Here is a 17,599-nt window from a genome sequence, read left to right as displayed (position 1 = left end):
AGAATATATTCTATAGAATATATAGAATTTAGAATATAGGAGTCAACAAACTTGAACGAAAAAAAAAAAAACCAACACATTTTCAGTAGAGTATGATTCAATAATTGATGAAATCATTCAAAAGACAGCATACAGTACTCACTCAAGATTTTTGGCTTTAAAGCATAGGAGTTCATGGAACAAAATATATATTAGCATAAAGACTATTTATTCTATCTCTTCCCTCAGCATTTCTCTAGATAAAACAATCAACAGCTAGTGTAGGTGCATGCTGATCTACCAACAGTTCCTAATTTCAGGTTAAAAAAGAAAAAACAAAACAAACCTACTCAACCTTTTTCTTTTGTAAACTGTAGCAAACAGTTGGAGAAACAATCACCTGGTATCCAGGAAACCTAAATAAAAACACACCAATTTTATATTTGATAAAAGCTTGCTATGAGCTAGCAAACTCATTTCAGAAGGCCAACTGTATACTGGGTTGCACGAAGAGGGGTGGACAGCAGGACAAAGGAGGTGACTGTGTTGCTTTGCTCTGCCCCCTCATGAGGAGCCATGTGGAGTACTGCACTCCCAGCACAAGAAATACATGGAGTTGTTGAAGCTAGTCCAGAGAAGGCCATGAAGATTAGAGGGGTGTTGTATCACTTCTAAGAAGAAAGACTAAGGAAGCTGGGATTGTTCAGCTGTGAGCAGAGAAAGGTACATTGTGACCTTCCAGAACTTGAAGAGCGCTTAGAAATGGGAGGGCAAGTTACTTTTCACATGGTCTGATAGTAGTGATAGGACAAGGGGAATGGTTTTAAACTAAAATAAGGGAGATCTAGATTAGAACTGAGGAGGAAATTCTTTTCTCAGAGGGTTGCCAAGACAAGACATGAATATCCATCCTTGCAGCTCGTCTAGTCCAGGTTGGACGGGGCCTTGGGAAATGTTGCCCAAGGCATTCTACAGTTCTATGAATTCTGAGGGTGGCCCAGAATACTGACCAATTCTCTCTGGTAAAGAAGTAAAGAAGATTCCCATTGGAATGTTTACACTTCTGTATTTGAAAGACTGTAGTTACTTTCGTTTGAGTTTTGGTTTGTTTGCTTTTTTTTTTAAGAAATTATCAGACATTTGCTAGAAATATAACACAGCAGAGGCAAGAAAGTCTAACATAACAGGTGCGTCCTTACACCTGCTATTTACAGAGAAGGACTGTTAGGAGACATGAATGACAGAAACAGTCTTGAACAGAGTAACTACAAAATGTTCTCAATTCCTGGTGAAATCAGGAGACTGACTGGCAAAAATGCTACCTTGAACTTTCAGAGGGCAGACTTAGCACTGTTTAGAACAGAAGCTGGAACAGTCCCTTCTGAGACAGTCCTAAAGGTCAAAAGGGGTCCAGGAAAAATGCATTAACAATAAAATGAGGGCCAAGCAGGATCTTCATCCTTTAGTAGATGCGGCAGGGAACACTGAGGGTGAGGAAAAGGCCTAAATGTCTCCTCTGCTTCTGCCTTTAAAAGTAAGAGCAGTCCTCAGGGTACTCTACCCTCTGAGTTGGAAGACAGGGATCAGAACCAGAATAAATACCTCATAATTCAAAAGGAAATGACTTGCTACTTCACATAAACTATCACAAATCATCCACACCATAGTGCTGAGGGAGAGAGCTGAAGTGCTCTCTAAGTGTTCTTCCGTCATTTATCAACAGTCCTGCTAAGCCAAGGGAGCTCCCAGGTGACTAGGGACTTGCCAATGTTCTCCTCTACAGGAAGGGGTGGAAGGAATATTCAGGGAACTACAAAACTGTCAGCCTGACTTTGGTATTGGGGAAATCAAACAGTATGTTCAAAACAAGTAGGAGGTCAGTTCTAGAAAGCACAGGTTCATAAAAGGCAGATCCTGCTTGACCAACCTCTTTTCCCTTTATCACCAAGTGATGAATATAGTGGATGAGGAAATGTCCTTAAGCTGCCAAAGCAGCTTAAAGTTGCTAAAGTTAAAGCTTGGTTGAAGATGGATATTACAAACAAAAATACTATCTGAAAGAATAGTCAAGCATTGGAACACACTGTGCAGGGAAGTGGTGGAGTCATCACTCCCAGAGGTTTCCAAGAAAAAGGGTAGATATGGCATTTAGGAACATGGTTTACTGGGCATGGTGGAGATGGATTGATGTTTCAACTAGATGACTTCAGAAGTCTTCTCCAGCCTCAGTGATTTCACAGTTCTATGATTCTAAGAGCCCAAGTTGGGAGTAAATAAATATCAAGTATAAATAAATATCAAGTATAAACTTCTGTTGACAAAGGGAGAAACCAACAATTAATTAACGCAAAAGAAGAAACATCCTACAAGGAAAACAGAATTCTGACATGTTGTTTTGTATTCTGCTACCAACTACACAGTCCTCCTAGACTTCAGTGAAAGAGCCAGGTATCTTATATTCACATTTGTTATTTCTTGGAGACTGAAGATAACACTCTCCCAGTCACAAAGGAGTTGTATATACCTGAATGGTCCACATCTACAGTGCAAATACTGTACAGTATAAAAAATCTGGCATGATACAGTTTATCAACTGCCAGAATTTTCTATTACTGTAAACATATTGACCTCAGTAAACATTTTATTTTACAGCAGCATAAATATTGTGTTCAGGAAGAATGGAGACTGTAAGAATCCTGGAAAACAGCTGTCAGATACTAATTCATTGAGAGTGGCAAGATTAAAGCAGCAGAAAGTATTCAGTTGTTTTTGTGTTGTTTTTTTTTATTTTTTTTAACCTGATCAGTAATGGGAAGTTTGTGACATTGTAAAAAAAATAAATTAAAAAATCCACAAGAATAATGCAAGCAGGAAAAAGGAAAATCTCTCCATGCCTAAGTTTTCAGTGAAAGCATGTTTTATACGTATAACCTGGAACACAAATATGAAGAAAACAACAGGAATCAATTTACTGAGACCAAATCCTTAAGAAAACTAATGAAAAAAAAAAATACTAAGCAGATACTTTTTGGGAACAATACACTGAAAAGCTCTCTAAGACTTCAAATATTTCTCACTCTTATAATGATAATCAGTAAGTTCCATCCATACTTAGAAAATGAGATGAAAGATATCACAACTGTTTCATAAATTAGCACCCTGAAATTTTGTCAGACACAGCATTTGATTTCAAGCAAGCTCACAGTATACCCAGTTACATGCAGTTGTAAAGAAGGATCTTCCCTTTTACCAGAGCACACAAAAGCTGGGAAAACAAAACAAAACAAAACAACACAACAATTCACAGAGTACTTCTAATCAATTTAATTAATATAAAATTCCAAAATATTACTACATTTTAAAATGACTAAGCGCTGCAGGACTGAGCTCCTAACATGTAGCAGAAGGTATAAAGTTCATTGGTGTGTACTACTAACACGGGCTATCATAACATTTACCACTGATAAGCATTCACTTAAATTCCAGTTCCAAAAATTGTTTATGTACACCATCTGCCAAGCGGATTGGACAAAATGAGTATTTCAAGACACAGCAGACTTTTTTGTTTTGTTTTTCTGCACAAAGTACCACCATTCTAAATAAAGATTACATTATTTTACAGGTGTGTGTATGTTTCTCTAAATTTCATAATGAAAAAATAGAAAAGCGGTTATCAAGAAAGATGTTTGCCTCTTCTATATCTATCTGTCATTTTGTGTGGATATAACTGCGATCTTATGCAGTAACACTAACAACAGCAAACAAAACCTATTTTACTTATAGCTTGAATTATTTTGTAATCTTGGATCAACAGTTTAGTGCTCTACACTAAGTTGTTTCCCACGCAATAGGCAAAGAAAAAAAAAAAAAAAAGCAAATTTAACTTTTCTGTAATATTTATATGGCTGTTACTCATATTATGTCTCCTTATTTTCATGCATCATGTCCAGATCTTAAAGTATTAAGTGTTGAAGTTATGTTTTACATTAACATAAGTAAAAGTATAATGTATTTCACACAAAAAAAATTATTTTTATGCTGAACATTTCTCAAAACAGCACCTCCCGCTGTCAATGTCTATGCCCCATGAACAGCTGAGCTGAAATGCTACTGACAAGAACTAGGAGTGTATATAAATGATGAATTAGTCAGCTCTGTAGGTCAGGAATGCAGTTCAATAATGATACTATAGATACTGCTTTATTTAGCTGAGAGATATGTATGTTACAAAGCCATATTTCATAAAGATATTTAACATGTATAATAAAGATTTTATGTGGAGAAATACATTTCATAAATAATACAAAAGAAAATACAGTTTATCTTCTTGAATAATATGCTTGTAAATACAAGCACATTTTCATGGTAAATGTTAGTATATTAAGCTAATGTGCATCTTTATTCATTTAATCATTCTAACAGCTATTTTACTTTGTTTATTAACTTTTGAGCCAAGATTGAGCAAAACAATAGCAGAGACCAAATTCAGAATAAATGTCAGATAAAATTTAACATATGAAGTCTATTTCTTCAGACACCAAAATAAACTGAAAATCAACACACATTCTATTGCAGAACTGGTATTGTATACAGAACTCTGTACTTCAGGCAAGAGGTGATACTGCAAGTACACAGTTTCTGATGCTTCTGGTTTACTACATGAGTCATGAAAGCAGTATAGAAGGAAATAACCAAATTCATCTTTCAAATATTACTTTAATAACATAGGCTTAAACATAGGTTGTTTTGGACTCGCTGATAAATAAAATCGTCTTGGCAAATTTTAGTAGCTCACTTTCTTTTTCATGTCACAGTGGACTCTAATATATACCTTGCCTTATACGTTCCATGACTTCACATGGACATATTTTAGTGAGTAGGGGCACTTCATCCCATATCATCCTCATATGGTCTCCTGGAAATAATCTAGTCTTAATTTAAAACTACATGCAACCCTGGTAATCATTATAATCAACATTAACACGCTCTTAATCTAAGGTTCTTCCTACCAGTTTCTTTTCACACCATTGAAGATGAAGAAATAACTGCAACGGAGAATTCAGCAGGTCTGCTTCAGCTCTCCCCACCTTGGATCGTACTCACTCTAGTTGAGGTACTTAGTCTGACCTGAGGCGTCAACATAACAGCCACTATCCTCCAGAACACTACATTCTGACATTTAAATATGAGTGTGGTATTTACATTAATGCATGTCTGACTGCATTACACAGTCCTACAAAGGGACAACTTAACCCTGCTAGTGCTTCTAAAAAACCAAATGCAACTATATTTGAGTTTTGTGTACTATATATGTTATACATTTTTCTACAGGCACATCTCACACACTGACATTTTAAGACCTTAATTAAGGTTGATTTATTTACAAATGGTATGTTTTCAACTCTCAGAAATGATGTATTTAATGTTTTATTTTTAAACACAATTAAAAAATAATATATAAATATATACATACTGCAAATGTAATACAGATAACAAATTCATTTAAGCCCATTTATGCACATTAGTGACACACCATGTGGCAGAAAGACTAGGACTACAAGAAGACCCCTTGGCGATTTATTTTATATTAAATCCCTAATGGCCTCTTCTCATCTTTGCAAAAATATGCACAAAAGTCCAGACTATGCAGCCATTGAAATGAATGGTTATTTATTTGCTAAACGAGAACCCTATGTTTAATGTTCCTTAGACATAAGGTAGTCTGCAAAAGTCGCATTCCTACAGCTCCATACATCATTTATTTTACATACCCTAACTTCTCACAACAGGCATCAGAAAAATATCTCTACACAGCGTTGCTATTGTAAGTTACTGAGAATTTTGTTTCCAATTCCATTACTGGAAGATTAAATGTTAACATGTTTACTTGGGGCTTTCTTCTTGTTTTGTTTTTAGCATTAAAAACAAATTCATGTGCCAATTTGATGTCATTTAAAATATGTTTATATTTATACCACAAGAAAAAAAGTTCCCAAATGTGTAACTATGGTCCAGTCATTACAGACTGACAAAAAAGGTTCAAACCTTCAAACAAGCATGTTGGAGATTCACACAACAACACTTAATAGCTTACCTATCACTTGTTTCATGTGCACCAGCTGAATCTGAGATCCTTGCTTTGTGCATCTTATTGGTACTCTCACAATTTTTTGCTATATACATATGAACTAGAACAAGCAAGCAGTGTAGCTGCATGTCAAACTACTATTAAAAAAAATGTAAAAATTAAATTGCACCTCTGAGATCAGACTATCTATCTGCTGGGGAGCAGATCCACTGTGCTTCCAAACGTCCAAATTTCCTATGTTCTCATAAGTTGCTCAGTCACTTTGAGTTTCTCTATGACATAAAGAGTTCCTCTACGATGAGAAAACTTCTTGCGGAGCCAGTACTCTTGGTACTATTCTCAATTTGTTTGGACTAGTAGGTGATATCAAATAGACTGTTTGCCCTACTATCAGTGGACTGCCTAAATTATCAGTGGAGGAATTTGATTTTTCTATTGTCCAAAATTATTTCTGCAAGGAGATAGAATAAATTTTCATGGATCAGAAGATACAGGACTCAGTCCAACAAATGTATTATTTAGCTTGAACTTCAGGAGCGATTTCAACTAAAGCGATCATGCATGGAACCTGAACTTTAGTCCACTGTAGCAGACTTACAAAAGCAGAAAATAGAGTTCAGTTTAGCATTCATTTCTCGGGAAAAAAATTACTTTCACGGAAAGTCACATTGAGAAGATATTTCTCATTTCCAAGAGAATTCCAGCAGAGAAAAGCAAAACATACTCTCAGGGTATAACATAATGTAATAGAAATTAACTACAATGCATGCACTGAATTTTGCTACAATATCCTATGAGTAATCATTATTATGACTTGGGGAAACTTTGTGATAAAGGGCAACAAAAATAATTGTAATATGGGCTTTGATGCTGTTTTTCCCCCCTATATTTAAAAAATTGCCGCTACGCAGAGACAGAAGTCTGATTTCAACTTTTAAGCTTTAATGTCACCCAAATCTTTGAAGACAAGATCCAACAGTAGTTATTTCAAAAAACTGCAAAGCTTCACACAAATTCTCATTGAAATCTAAACACTTCCCTCCCTTCATGCCACCACTTCCTATTCCAGCAACATCTGAAAGCTTTTCCTTTCTAAGGATACTTAAACATCATCCCGCTAACAACCAGTAAGCCAATAGAGAATGGATCTAAATTACACACTTTTGAATAACATCAGCACTGACATACAAACAAAGTATTGAGGGCAATGCACTATTAGTTTCTGCATTCACATATTTCTTCAAAAGAAACCGCTGAGAATAGGAGTCTGCCTTTAATATTCTATGTGCGTGAATATTGTTATGTGATAGCATTCAATAACTGTATTAACTTACAACTGATGACTTATTAGTTACTACCATTTCCTTCCCTATAAAATACAGAGCCTAGAACTAGGCATAAGGAAAGCAATTTATGAAGATACATTTGATGGCCCTGATACAGTCAAATTCTCAGAAGGGATGAAAGACTTAATTCTACAGCAAGCTCCCTCTCATCTATACGGTACTTTGGTCTCTATATTAAATCCCCTGATGGCCTCAGAAGTGGTAGTCCAGCAGGCTGCCCAGTTAGTGGCCAACCCAGGAGAAACAGAATGCCTGCAGACCAGGCGCAACATTCGAACATTAGAAGAAGCTGAGGTCCTGCTGGTGACTAAAACCAAGATGCTGGCTACTCAAGCTCTTCGACTGGGACCCATAATGGTTTCCAAAAAAAAAAGTTTAATGACTTTATTTGGGCTTGGGTCCAATTTGCTAAAATTAAATGCCAGCCCAACCATGTCCTTCTCCAGTTTTAGATACAACTAAAGGACAATCAAAAATTTCAGAACTACCCTAAGAAACCAAGGTAAGGGTTATAGAGAGAATACCAACAATGACATGGAACTTAGAAGATTTCATTGTTCCTAATAGGAAAAAAAAGCCACCTCGGGTGTCTCAGTCAACGATGCCTGAGCCACCGTAAGCAAAAGAATTGGCCATAGCACAATTCATGGCGATGAATTCTCCAGATGGGACCGGAGGCCCTACATAGAATTAATGATTTATTGGTCCTGAAAAAATATTCAGAAAGTAATGGCATTAGTGGACACCAGAGCAGAAACATCAATTATCTACGGAGATCCGACCAAATCTGATGGAGACAGAGTGATGACTGGTGGTTTTCGGGGACAGACTATTACTGTCACCCAAACATGGTTGAAATTGTGGGTTTGGCACCCCATCCCAGGAGTATAAGGTATCTATTGCCCCAACTCAGGAATACATCTTGGGCATAGATATTCTATGGGGTCTGGCTCTCCAGACAACTGTGGGAGAGTTCAGACTTCGACAGAGATGTATCAGTATCCGGGCGGTGCAGGCAATATTAAGAGGCCATGAGAAACATGGGCCTATTTGCCTGCCAAAACCACGCCGGATTACTAACGTAAGACAGTATGGACTCCCGGTTGGGCAAGATGAAGTATCAAGAACAGTGAAGGAATTAGAAGGGGGGGGATGACGAGGGGGATGGTCAAAGCAGCCAATGGGCAGAACTGTGAGCCGTGTGGATGATTACAACCAAGGAACCTGGTGTCGGTATCCTGAATATCTGTACAGATCGTTGGGCTGTGTACCAGGGGCTCACTCTTTGGATTGCACAGGAATTAACAGGAATTAACTATCCATGTCCGGACGATCTGGGGCAAGGACATGTGGTTAGACATATAGAATACGGTCAAACACAGGACTGTATGTGTCTATCATGTTTCTAGTCATCAGCCTCTACAGTCATCGAGAAACAATGAAGCCGATACACTGGCCTGACTTCAATGGATTGAGAATTCACCATCTGAGAACATCGCCCGCTGGTTACATCAGAAGCTGCGGCATGCAGGACAAAAGACAAAGTGGGCAGCTGCTAAAGCATGGGGACTGCCCATACAACTACCTGACATCGTCCAGGCATGCCGGGATTGCCATGCTTGCTCTAAGATGAGACTGAGATCATTGCCTGAAACGTGCCTGAAACAACAGTCCATCTTACTAGAGGACACAAAATAATCTTCTGCTCCCTGCCCCTGAGAATTTAGATCCAGGTACCCATAGAATAAAATAGCCTTGAAAGGTGCAGGTAAGACCCAAATGGTGTGGCCTATTTGCACCATGGGGAAGACCGTTGGAAGTGGGAGGCTCAGTAGTCCCTCCAGTAATAGGTACATGGCCTACTGATATTGTGGTCAACACTCTGATTTTCATTGCTAAAGGGACCCCCATCATGCCCCTTTGGCAGATCCCCCTTAGATGCCTGATATTAGTATGCAGCTGCAGACATATGTCCAGAAGGTGGGGTACAGGCAGTCAGGACATGCCCCAGTACAAGCAGAAGTGTTGACCCAGGATAGAAATACAGCCTGTATCTTGCCCTGGAGAGCAGACCTTCCCCTCCTGGTACCTCTGAAACATCTGTATTGCTCCCCATGAGTCTGTGAGCCTTCAGGATCACAGGAAGGAATGAAATGTCATCAAAGCATTCCAGTGTTACTGTCAGATCATGTGCAACACCCGGTGATGGTCTACGTGGGACTGATGGAACATAGGATGGACATGCACCTCATGACTGCATGCCTCCAGTAACATCATTGAGCACTGGCCCATAAAAGAATATCAACGTTCACCGATAGTAACTCATTTTGAATTTCACCAACATGCATCACGATGGAAATTGTATAAGCGTCACAATATATCTGATCTCTGTATTAGGAAAAGCTCACCCTTTAGTCGAACAAGTGGAGTGTATGGGAACTGCTGAATCATAGCCTGAGCCTCTGATTAATCACCTGAGGCAAGCATGAGTCAGCCACGGGAGCACAGGTGAAGGCAATTCACCTGTGCTGCTGGAAGGGGTGGAGCCTGGCTCGACCTCTCCTAGACCCATTTAAGAGCTGGCTACCAGGGGGAAGGATCTTTTCTGGAGATCCACTCCACTGGAGTTTTCCATCCAAGCCTAGGATATAGGTGAGTATACCTATAATTTCTGTTTCCTGCTTTGGTGTAACAACTATGTAGCTAAGATCTCTGCTATATCATAACATCTGTACATTCATTAATTGTACACATAATTACACAAAACATATCACAGAAGTTTTCTATAAGAAGCTGCAAAATGTTTGGGACTGGTTGAGAAAGAAAATACCAGCAGCCTCTTTCAGGCTGTAACAGGGACACAGTTTTAGGGTGTAAGGAACATAAGGATACACTCTCCTTTCTGAGAGCTGAGGAAATGCTAGATCAGATATGTAAATTGTACAGCACAACAGAAGTGAAAAGTAGGACAAAACACTACTGAAGTGTGACTAGAAACTTTCAGACTGCCCAAAGGCTGCAGGTTGCTGGTGTTGCTGTCTTATACACCATGGAATTAACCAATAGGAAGAAATAATCAGAAGTAAAACATTGATAGTCAGATCACAAATAGCTACTCTTCCAAAGTTAGTGAAAACTCTGCTCATATACAAGGAGTATATGCCTATATATAAAAAAATATACAAGGCTCAAAATCTTTGTTAAAGAGCTCTTTCCTTATGCATTAGGGCTAGTTACCAACTATGTTATTTAGGCTTTCTCTTACCTCTAGTGTCATTTGCACAGTGCTAATTGCTATCTTGATTTCTCCATCTGAAATCTCCTTGAGATCTTTCAGCATAACTTCCTCGATGCTTATACCTGTGTCAGAAAAAAAGAATTTGAATACATCCAGACACTCATAGCTGAACAGATACAGCAACATCAATTAAAAACACAGCTTGAACTTTAATTCTGTGACTTCTGAACTTCAGGACACACTACCAGAATATTAATATCAAATGAATGCTAATAATTAAATCTTAAAATTCCCAGGCAATTTCTTTAAGAAAGGAACAGATTAAAAAAAAAAAAAATCAATAAAAGCACAGAAACAACAAAGGATGAAGAGCTAAGTTTCCTGCAATGAAATGAAATTATGTGAATATTCACACTTGTTAGGTTAAATGAATTTCAGTTACTGATAAAGGAATACAGAGACCATCCTTATGTCACTGGAAATACTTCTGGAATAATATCTTGAAAGGTGTGTGTGGAATATTATGGTATTTGTAAAATATAAAGCCATTCAATCTTTTCAGTTTTCTTTACAAATTGATACCACCAATGGATTTATGTAAATCAAACAGTAAATGTCCTTCCTGGATATATGTGTACAATAAATACAGAAGCTCATATTATCAGCAGAAACTAGAGAGTAAAACTACAGAGGAAAAACTGGAATTGCTTTGGAGTATAAGGGGACACATAAATATAGTTAAGTACAATATATATAAAATCTGCATGACTAAGTTTCTTCAATAATAGATGCTTGACTTAAAAAGCTGCATAATAAATATATCATATCTAGAAGCACAGATGTAATATACCATCCAAAATACAAAGGAGCCATATAGCTATACAAACAAAACTAAGAGCCACTTACTCCAGTGTAAAGTGGCAAACAAAATGTCAGCAGACTTTAAAAGCTTTGCTATATAATATCCAAAATGATTTTGCATTACTGATTTTTCAGAGGGATCCAAACACCCACTTACAGCCAAAGAAATGAATTCTCTTGATACTGTTTCTGCATTAAGTCAAGCTACTGCATTACTATACTATTGTATGGAGTCCAAATAATGCATTCAATCTACTGACAATCTGATTGCCATATATTATGAGTCTGTCCTTTTAAAAATATTTGTATGTACCCTATAGACTTACTGGTGGGCGACAGACCAGTGAACCTCAAATAAGTGAATTAACAACTGAATTCATTAATTCAAGTCAACTAATAATATCTGCATGAAATCAGGATTTCTCTCCTTAATTTTATTCTATTTTGCCAATTTTTCCTAACAACCTAAAATAGCAGGTACATAATGTAGAATGTTCAGCAGAAATAAATGTCTTCAAAGGACTTCAGAAATTCATTGGCACTTTATATTTATAAATACTATGACATATGTATGTCTGTACCTCATAATACCTAGCAAAGAGTAGCTATGAAACTAAACCAAAAAAAAAAAAAAAAAAAAAAGCTTCTTAAGTAATGTCAGTATAAACCTCAGGAAACTATCCAAAAACTAATAGCCCTGAACTAATTTAGTATGTGACCTCAGTGAAAGAAAGAGGAAAGGAAAAAGTATCTCAAGTTCTGTCCTTAACTACCACTTCAGATTAAATGTCTGAAATCAGATGAGAGGATTCAGCAAACAGGCAGGCAGAAAACAGTGGAAAAAAAACAATGCAAGTCTGCATGGGTGCTGTAGGTACCTGAAATACCTTATAGAAAAGTAACTTAGTAGTTCAGTACTCTTAGCTAACAACTTAGTAGCAGATGGCACTGAATGAAGATAGTAAAAAATGTGGGAGTTATTATACGAACTTTCTTCTGCCTCTCAGAGAATAACTTCACAATCCTGTTATCAAATATTGTGTTGAAATATTTCCAATATTGATCACTAAAAATGTGTCAAAATATCTTCAATTATTTCTAGTACAAGTAAATGAAAGAACTGCAGTTTTCCCACTACTTCTTTAGTTTCAGTCAAAGTCATTCCACTTGTACAGAGCCCTAGAAGTTGACATCTTGATATATTTGGGAAGGTTCACAAGATAAAATCCACTCTTACTACAGGTAGGTAACTGCAACACTGTTCTGGACATGGCCTAAAACATTAATTATACCTTGAATCTGAGTCTCAATTAATCACAGAATAGCTTGGGTTAAAAAGGCCTATAAGGCTCTACAGGGGGATCTGGACAGGCTGGATCTATTGGCTGAGGTCAGTTGTGTGAGATTCAACAAGACAAGGGTTCCATGTCCTGCGCTTCAGTCACAGCAGCTCCATGCAATGCTACAGGCACTGGGCAGTGGAAAGACGCTGTGAGGAAAAGGATCTCAACATGAACCAGCTGTGTGACCGGGTTGACCAAGAAGCCAAATGGGATCTGGCGTGTACCAGAAATTTTCTCAGAAATACTGAGATAGACAGAGAGGTGCAGGAGCTTCCACAGAAGGGCAACAAAGTCTGTGAAGTGTCTGTAGCAGCTGATTAGACAGAGATTATTTAATTTGGGGAAGCGGAGGCTCAGCGGGCACCGGAGGTGAAATGTGTAGATGTGGCATTTAGGAATATGTCTAAGTGGGAATGGTGGTGATATGTTGGCAGCTGGACTAGATGATCTTAGTGCTTTTTTCCAAATTTAACATATTCCATGGTTCTATGACAATCAGACTACGCAAAAATTTGGTCTCCCTCTTGTTTATAAGCTCACTTTAAGTTCTGGAAGTCTGCAATTAAATCTCCCTAAAGCCTTCTCCAGACTGAACATCCCATCTCCCTTAGCATTTCTTCATAGGATTGTTGCGCCAGTCCTCCAATCATCTTCACGGCCTCCTCTGGAAAACTCTATTTTCCTTGTTCTGCGGGCCCCACAGCTGGATACAGTACTCCAAATAAAGCTTCTGGAGGGTAGAGCACAAGGGAACGATCACCACCCTTGCCCTGCTGCCCATTCCTCTTTTAATGCAGCCCAGGATACAGTTGGCCTTCCTGGCTTAAGGGGTGCACTGCCATTTTGTTAAACTTTTTATCCACCAGAGCCTCCAAGTATCACAACTGTGATTCTACAAAAATATTTGACTAGTTTATACTTGTAAAGCAAGTATGTAAAATAATTTAGTGTTTATCTGAAAATCACAGAACAGTTGAGTTTGGAGTTGATCTCTGAAGGTCATCTGGCTCAAACTCTATGGGAAAACCTAGGCCTGCCTATGGGTTCAGGCAGCTTTTGAAGATCTTGAAGGAGGAAATACCACAACCTCTCTGGGCAACTTGTGCCAGTGCTTAGTCATCCATAAAAGCAATTATCTAGAAGTTCTCTAGTTTCTCAAAATCTCAGAAATCACAATTCTGTGATCAAAAATTTAAGTCATTTAACTTTAAATTAAATTTAACTACATGTAAATGTCATTGAAAAGCATGCTACTCTTAAAACACATAATTAGCCAAACTAGTCAGTTTTACTTGGGTTCACAAAATCTGTAAAATATCTAAAAAACTGATTACCTTGAGGGTTAAACCGAGTATCCTGGAGAACAGAGATAATTTCCTCTCGTGGGGGAAGATCTGGAAACTTTTCCTCTAGTATTGACAGCAGTTTCTCCTGCTGCTCTGTAATTGTGTCAGCCTCAGAAGACATGCACTTGAAGAGAATGCTTCCTGAAATTTTGAAAGGCAAAAATCAATACCTCCTGTTAACACTGAAGAGATACCACAGGAATAAAAATGTTTACATTATCCTTTCTTTCCTATTTGGAACTTGCTTTCATAAGTGAGTTAAGTGGATTGGATATCAAATACTTTCCAAGCAGAATAATCTTCCAAACACGGAGAGTTTCTAAGATCTAAACTGGGCATCTTGTTAGGATCTATGCTACAACTACATGGCTACTTCCTATACTGTCATGGTTGTGCAGAATGTTTGTGTGTGTCCAATACAGTTTTGCAGTACAGCCACCATCTAGCATTATGTTTTAAGGACTTATTCATCTAAGCATTAGGTCAAGTGTTGGGATGTTTGGAAACAGTAAAACCACATTGCCAGCTTTACTTCTACAGACACCAATGAAGCAATCATAAACAGGCAATATGCCAAAATAGAAGATATACCATCATCTGAACACACAAATTAAACTGCTTATTCTTAAATAGTTGTTGCTGTTATTTATTTATTTATTTATTTATTTATTTATTTTAAATCAATTTTGCTGCATTGCTTGCAGCAAATGAGGACTTCTACAGGGAACTATTTCCAGAATTTTTTTAAATATTCCTGAGGATAGCAAATAAAATTTACCGAAGGCACTACGGATAAGCTAAAGAAATACGATATGACAAAAGATGATGGTCATTTCAGCATAACCGACTCTAGCTGAATCCTTGTCAATGAACATATGAAAAAAAACACATCACAAAATGATACACAGAATTTTAAAGAAAGAAATACAGTTCAATAAATAACTTCTTCATAATTGGTACTTACATTGGCTCTTACTATACAGAGGTGAGTTTGATTTCTTTTCAGACCACTATTGCTACATGAAATATTCCTGACACTGCTGGAGGTCTAAAGCCACTCTCTCATGCCTTGGAGACTAAGATCCCACTTATTAATATATCCAAGGACAGCCTTCACTCCCAATTACTCACATTAAATTAAGGATAATAAAATCTTACAAGTCAGCATTGAAATTATTTATTACTATGCTGTACACGGGGATTTCAAACAAGAGTATGATCACACTGCAATATGACAGGTCAATGAGAAAATCATTGCAATAATATAAGATAGTTCTTACAATCCAAAATGTTGAGTCTTTAGCAAACAGCCAAGAGACAGGCATAACCATCCCCAGTCTCACCAGGCTGACAAGAAAAGTGTTTCATAAGGATAGGTATATATGCCATAAAGCACCAACAGCCAGGGTTCTTGAATAGAAGATAAATAGACACTGTTCCCTTCCTACTATTTTTTATCCTGCGCTGTCACCATAGCAAATAATGAAAAGCACTTCTTCAAAAATTTTAGCAGTACATGCAACACTAATGAATTTTGCAGTGCCAAATACACACCTCCTTATTATAGAAATATTATGCGGATTAAATAATCTCAATATTTATACATATATATAATTCAATTATGCTACATGTATTTGATGTATTAATCCAAGGAATAAATTTCACATCACATGGCAGTAAAATTTGCACATCACAGATACAATTATAACATCATACATTACTGAAATCCTTTTACTTTTTCCTAGTAAAAAGGCAAAAACTAAAATACATTTTAAAAAATATTAAATAGGTAGCATCTATCAAATTAAAAAAAAAAAATTAGTATGCTATTCTATTTTACTGTTTTAGGAATCCAGGATAAGCTACAGCAGCCTATCATGCTTTCCTGTAGGTAACAGTGTGCATTTGTTTTGTGAAAATTCTATGCTTCCTTAACAATAAGGTAAAGTCTTGAATTTGATTTTACCTTTTTAAGGCATAAACATTACTGCACAAATGTAAAAGTAAAAAGTGTTTAGAAATGCACTGCACTGCAGCATCTATCTGGAAGCCTCAACCTTTCCTTGCTGACCTCTTTATGTATTTTGACTGGGGACAATATCTTCAAATAGCAGAGTAAACTTAGAAATTTGGGGATTTATTATTTCATGTAAGAAGGAAATGCAGTCACCCTGAAATAAGAACTCAAGACATTTTAGAAAGCTTTTTAAAAAGGCTTTTTCCCCTCTTTTCCTCCTTTTTCCCTCCCTTGTTACTGCAATACTGTAATGCTTACAATTGTTAACTTTTCTAAAAGGGTGAAGGGAAGAAAAAGAGACTTTTCAAATTAATAGGATACCAGCATTCTTTCATTCTTTAACAGTATGCTCATCAACAGGAAAGAAAGAAAGGCACACACTTCTCCCATGCTATGTATCTCTGGGAAGCTTAAGATGCCAGCTATATAAAAAAAACAACAGTTAACAGGAGGTAAATTTACTTGGCCAAAGGTCACTAGTCCACTTAGTCACATGCTCCCTCATAAGTACTTGCTGTAAAAGAGATGCATGGGCTCAGAAAACTCCTGTAGAGTTTACTGAGTGCTGGTGCAACTCCCCACGGGTTTCTGAAAGCATGATGGAGACTGCTTTGTCTGCTGACAAGCAACAAGAAAATAAATTTATAATAGATAATACAAGATTAAATATTATTTTTTGCATATATCATACTATGTTACAGATTTATTCTTTTTTAGAGGGAAAGGTCACTAGAAAATGGGCTAGACCTCTTAAAAAACAATATGCATTTTATTCTTTTTGCAAAGCAGTTTGGAAGTGAAGCACTAGTTTTGCCAAAAGCAATTGCTGCACATTAATATTAAACATGATCTAATGAAGGCAGAAGTCGTTTTGGGAAAACATTAAGAACAGCACAAGCATCTCCTGAATTATAAGTTTATGGCTGAGAGAAACAGTACAATGAAAATATAGGCATTTCTCCTGTTGAGGTTTTGCTCCACAGTCTGCAAAAACAAAGGACAGAGAAAAGGAGAAAAGCAACACTTCCTGATGGAAAGTATACTTTGTCATCCCCTGCCCCCCCTTTCTATTTTCTCTCCTTCCCTTCACCCTCCAAAAAAACAACACTACAAATCAAACCAGAACAACAGACAGACCCAAGCAAGCAGTCTTCCCTGTAATTAACATTAAAGCTGGAATACAATGTAATTTGGGGGGAGAACTACCTCCAAGAAAACTGTTTCCATGCATAATAAAATTATCTATTCAAACATCTGCAGCTTTTATTGCAGTTCTTTCTTACATGTATCCTAGAGATGAGTCAATTAAGAAACATGTGAGTCATTTGAACAACGTACAAGACAGAACAGAAAAAAAATTGGCATCATCCCTAAAATGCCC

General features: G+C 37.1%; 1 protein-coding gene across 3 annotated transcripts in view; it reads right to left on the bottom strand.

The window, feature by feature from the left end:
- The window catches only part of PRUNE2 (prune homolog 2 with BCH domain), a 133,289-nt gene that overhangs the window by 77,629 nt on the left and 38,061 nt on the right, over window positions 1–17,599 (bottom strand). For all 3 annotated transcript variants that reach the window (XM_052700754.1, XM_052700751.1, XM_052700752.1), the window contains exons 5-6: window positions 14,190–14,342; window positions 10,679–10,773 (exon numbers count right to left, since the gene is read on the bottom strand). In XM_052700754.1, the coding sequence (XP_052556714.1) occupies window positions 10,679–10,773; window positions 14,190–14,342 (248 nt within the window). The remainder of the gene's footprint in view (window positions 1–10,678; window positions 10,774–14,189; window positions 14,343–17,599) is intronic.

Source organism: Tympanuchus pallidicinctus, unplaced genomic scaffold (genome assembly GCF_026119805.1).
Source record: "Tympanuchus pallidicinctus isolate F22 unplaced genomic scaffold, pur_lepc_1.0 scaffold4, whole genome shotgun sequence".
Classification (NCBI taxonomy): domain Eukaryota; kingdom Metazoa; phylum Chordata; class Aves; order Galliformes; family Phasianidae; genus Tympanuchus; species Tympanuchus pallidicinctus.
Note: the sequence above shows the minus strand (reverse complement) of the source record. Positions and strands in the feature narration are given on the sequence as shown.